Below are 4,543 nucleotides of genomic sequence, written 5' to 3'. Positions count from 1 at the left end.
GGCAATGAAGGTGGGTAAGGGTCTGGAGCACAAGTCTGATGGGGAGTGGCTGGGGGTGTTTAGTCTGGAGAAGAGGAGGCTGAGGGGAGACCTGATCGCTCTCTACAATGACCTGAAAGGAGGGGGTAGCCAGGTGGGAGTCAGTCTCTTCTCCCAAGTAACAAACGACAGGATGAGAGGAAACGGTCTCAAGTTGTGCCAGTGGAGGTTTAGATTGGATATTAGGAAAAAATTCTTCACTGAAAGGGTTGTCAAGCACTGGAAGAGGCTGTCCAGAGAAGTTGTGGAGTCCGCATCCCTGGAGGTATTTAAGACCTGTACACGTGGTGCTTAGGGACATGGTTTAGTGGTGGACTTGGCCGTGCTAGATTAAGGGTTGGACTTGATCTTAAAGGTCTTTTCCAACTGAAATGATTCTATGATCCTGTATTGATGGCAGGCTCTTCTAAATGCTGAGTAAGAGAGAAGTTGCAGGTTCACATTGCTTTCAAGGGGATTTAGGCTTTTATGTGTCCTTTTGCGGATTGTGTGTGGTATCCTTTTTGGTGTACCTGATACAACAGGAGTTTGCCAACTGTGCAGTAAGATGCAGAGACCACACTATATTCAGTCACCTTGATAAAAAAACCTATTATATATATATTTTCTGTTCTAAACAGGTAAAGGACCACTGAAAGACTACTACAATGGATTGATAAATAAACTGCACTTTAAACATGTCCAGATTTGTACACCGTGGCTTGAAGCTGAGGATTACCCTCTTTTGCTTGGTAAATAGTGAGTTATGAAATAGGCTTGAGAATGTGCAAAAAACAACTTGGCACAGTTGCAGAGCACTGATAACAGATTTTGCACAGAAGCTGGTAGAATATAGTAAGCAAATGAAGTTGCTGGTTAGTAATGGTATATTCATGGTTTTGACTCATGCCAGCAAAATTGCTAAAATTCTCTAACTACAGTTTTTCATTGTTATCCCAAGAAGTAGGCATAGCTCCTCTGTTGCTATTTTAGCCTGTTCTTTGTACTCTTTGTTTCTTCCAACTATGCTGAAATACAGTGTGCCTGTGCATGTTCCAGTTCACTTTCAGAGTGACTTCAGTAAATGCAATCATAAAGTTTTTGGCTGAGCAACCAAAAGTAGCTGAAATTCTAAATTAAGATGTCCTTGGAATAGTGTTCCCTCAGCATGTTCATTGTATTGGCATAAAGTGTGAGTAAGCTTAATAAAGTAGTAAAATACATATTCAACTTGATCTACATTCTGCAGGGTTAGAGCCTGCCAATTTACATGGCTGTAAAACACTGTGTTTATGCGGTACTTTTTAACTAATGAATGTAATGTCTACAACATCACACTGTAATTTCTCTATTTTGAAATCACTTGAACTGGAAGAGGTCACTAGTGAGCCATGCAGCATATCCTGTCTGGATTGTGATGGAGTTTTCCTGTGCATTTACCCATTAGCAGATTAAGGGGCAGAAAGGCTGCTTTAAGATATGTACAACTTTTAAATTCCCTTTAATTTAATATGCACTCACCTGGTATGTTTCTAAAGCCTGACTAATTTTAGTCACAAAATATATTGCACTTCCCTCCCGCCGGCTGAGTGCTTGAAATTGAGTCAGTCTGGAGGGTGTTGAAGGTAGCTCATATTGAGCTTGCGTCAGCCAAAGTAGAATCTAAATAGAAAGGTTCACAGTAAGCCTAGAAGAACTGCTTTCAGAGAATTCAGCCTCTTGTCTGTTATGTTTGCTTTTCAGGCTCAGCAGACCTGGGGGTGTGTCTCCATAAATCATCTAGTGGTTTGGATTTACCCATGAAGGTGGTAGATATGTTTGGCTGTTGTTTGCCTGTCTGTGCAATATATTTTGAATGGTAAGAGCTTGATTATTCTGAGATAGTTGTAAGTGGATCATATAAAACAGTATTCTTACAAAGCAAGAGTTCAGCAGCTGCTGCATGTATCAAATGAGATTCCAGTATTACACCATAATTTTTTTTTAATTTGGTAAGATAAGTTAGAAATCAAGATTGTTTTATTTCAAGTTGAAAAATTAACACTAGTTTCTACGAAGTTGGGAACATTTAATGCAACTACTTGCCTTAAAAAATAACTACCCTGTAATCCGTTGTTTCCATATACTTCATTTAAAAAAAGCTTCCTTCTGCATAGACACGTCTCTGTTCTGTGAGGGAGTGTGTATGCATATTCAGTCTTAGAATTTATGGTTCTTTAGGGAAACAGTAGCTTTTATAAAGAAAGATAAATTCTCTGTGAAGATCTCATGAGTTGGATCATGGACAGATTTTCCTTGTGGGTTAATTTTAAAGTAGATTATTGCCCTGATTTTTAACGTGTGCCCAGATGAGTGGCACAAAGACAGAGTGATGGCCCTTTTGTACTGTAATGGTAGATTTAAATGGTCTGACATGGAAGGGAGAAACAATCTTTAAATTTAAACATTTAAAATGGCCTTCTTCATTCCATTTTCTCAGGTATGAAGCTCGTATCTAGACATCCAGGATCATAATGTTACAGATGTTCTAGCACTGTCTCTTTGGATGTCACTATGCAACTTTTTAAATGTATATCTCCCATTCGCTGCTTTTTGTCTCACAGTTTTTTCCTATGACTTTTGTTCACAGTTTACATGAACTTGTGAAACACAATGAAAATGGTCTGATATTCAGGGACTCGAATGAACTTGCAGAACAACTAAAGGTAAAGGCTTGACTGATTTTTCTTTCCCACTGGCTATAATGGCAAAGGTGCTACCATGTGAGCCACCTTTTCCTACTTGACTATCATCTGTGTATTTTTATTCTCAGAAGATACTGCCTTGCCTGGTGGATGTTATTGGCCTCACTTCTATTTGAATATGAATCTGAAGCTGGCAAGAACATTTTAAATATTGCCATTGTTTACTATTTATTGGGCCAGACCTAAGAGCGCTCTCTTACTGCAGCATTGTAGTCGAGGGTTAACATTGAGGGGGCTAGAATGAACCTAAAATATAATGGTATTTTTCTGTGGTTTTTCTTTTTTAACTTACAGATGCTTTTCTTGGAATTTCCTACACTGGAAGGAAAACTTCACAACTTCAGAAGAAACCTCCGTGTGTCCAAGCAGCTGCGCTGGGATGAGAGTTGGGACCAGACTGTTCTTCCTTTGCTTGAGCAGAAGGAATGACTTCTTGTGGGGGAGAAGGGTGTCAAAAAAGCTAATGCATTCCTGGGGCTGTGTAGATTTGATAAATCGTGAATAAACACTTTGTATTGTCTATAGTTGCGGTTTTTAACTACTTCATCTTGGAACAAGTGTTGGGACACACCTCTTCCTTTACAATTTGAGCTTCTCATGTGACTAAGAATAGCACTAAAGTTGCAGCCAAGGCTATTTGTTGTCTTACTTAGAGCGTAAGTCTTGAGGGAAGACATGGTTTCTGTGCTGGAGAGCGTGAGCCTTGCCCTGTGGGCTGCCTTTCCTGCCTTATCACTTGGGGTGAACCTTTAGAAAGTGGGAGGCAGGTTTAGTTACTCTAGGAACTCCTGTGTGCAAAATCTGTTACCTGTGATGCTTAAAGGTCATTTTTTGGTGAAGATACTTGAATACAGACATAAACTATTACCAGTTATACCTGTTGTATAGTAAGCACTTTAGTAGGTGATTTGGGTACATTTTCTTGCGAATGGGAAATGCCTTTTATTTGAATTGTTTTATTTGAACTGAGGACACAGTGGGGGTTTTATTTTTTCAACCAGTTAATATTCTTGGCTAGTCTTCCCTCAACAAGCGCTGAGTATCCTCTTTATTGAGACAGAACCTTTTAGTTTCAAAGTTGTTTTCCTTTTTACACTGTGTGCAAGAATGTGAAAGCACTGCCACTGGTATGTGACAGCTTTATTGAACACTTAGAGGAAAAGAGACGTTTCAATGAGTTTTGTCCTTGTACAGTGAAGTGAATGTGCCCACTTACCTTGAGAAAGAACCTAAGATTTATCCCTTTTTGAACAGATGAATAGAAAATGAAAAAATGAAAACGTATTAAGTATGTATAACTTAGAGGGCACGTCACTTTCTGAGTGCTCACTCAGGTATACCCTTAATCTTTTTATTGTTAGTATCAGTATTCATGGGCAGACTTAGTGCTTACAAGATGCTTTTTTCATTACCTTTTTGATTATAAAATAGATGTCATTTATTCCTTAAATGTGCTTGCTTTTATCCTGTGGTTACTGCTCTTCAGAGTTCCTAGTTCAGTGGTGGTAGATGATTACAATGGGTTCTGCACCAGCATTTTTAAGCCTGCTTACTAAGTAATCATTTAATATCTGCTTTTGTCAAGCTAGACAGCCATTTGCTAATCTTGCCTTTCCCCTTCTGCACCATGGCTACAGTAGACACTGAAAAAATTGTTGACAGTGATTTGGTCCAACTGGTGGGAAGGTGAAAATAAGAGTCCAAGTTGCTTACTGCAAGAGTTTGGCAATTTCACTAGTTCATTGACTGAAGCGATCCATAAAGATTTACTTCTCTTTTTT

General features: G+C 39.0%; 1 protein-coding gene across 1 annotated transcript in view; it reads left to right on the top strand.

The window, feature by feature from the left end:
• Positions 1-3,191, top strand: part of ALG1 (ALG1, chitobiosyldiphosphodolichol beta-mannosyltransferase) — a gene marked incomplete at its 5' end in the record, with an annotated part of 8,891 nt that extends 5,700 nt beyond the window's left edge. Inside the window, 4 exons of the mRNA XM_009706192.1 lie at positions 660-770; positions 1,762-1,876; positions 2,648-2,723; positions 3,057-3,191. Of these exons, the coding sequence (XP_009704494.1) occupies positions 660-770; positions 1,762-1,876; positions 2,648-2,723; positions 3,057-3,191 (437 nt within the window). The remainder of the gene's footprint in view (positions 1-659; positions 771-1,761; positions 1,877-2,647; positions 2,724-3,056) is intronic.
• Between the last annotated feature and the right edge of the window lie 1,352 nt (positions 3,192-4,543).

Source organism: Cariama cristata, unplaced genomic scaffold, assembly GCF_000690535.1.
Source record: "Cariama cristata isolate BGI_N322 unplaced genomic scaffold, ASM69053v1 scaffold24468, whole genome shotgun sequence".
In the NCBI taxonomy this organism is placed as follows: Eukaryota; Metazoa; Chordata; class Aves; order Cariamiformes; family Cariamidae; genus Cariama; species Cariama cristata.
Note: the sequence above shows the minus strand (reverse complement) of the source record. Positions and strands in the feature narration are given on the sequence as shown.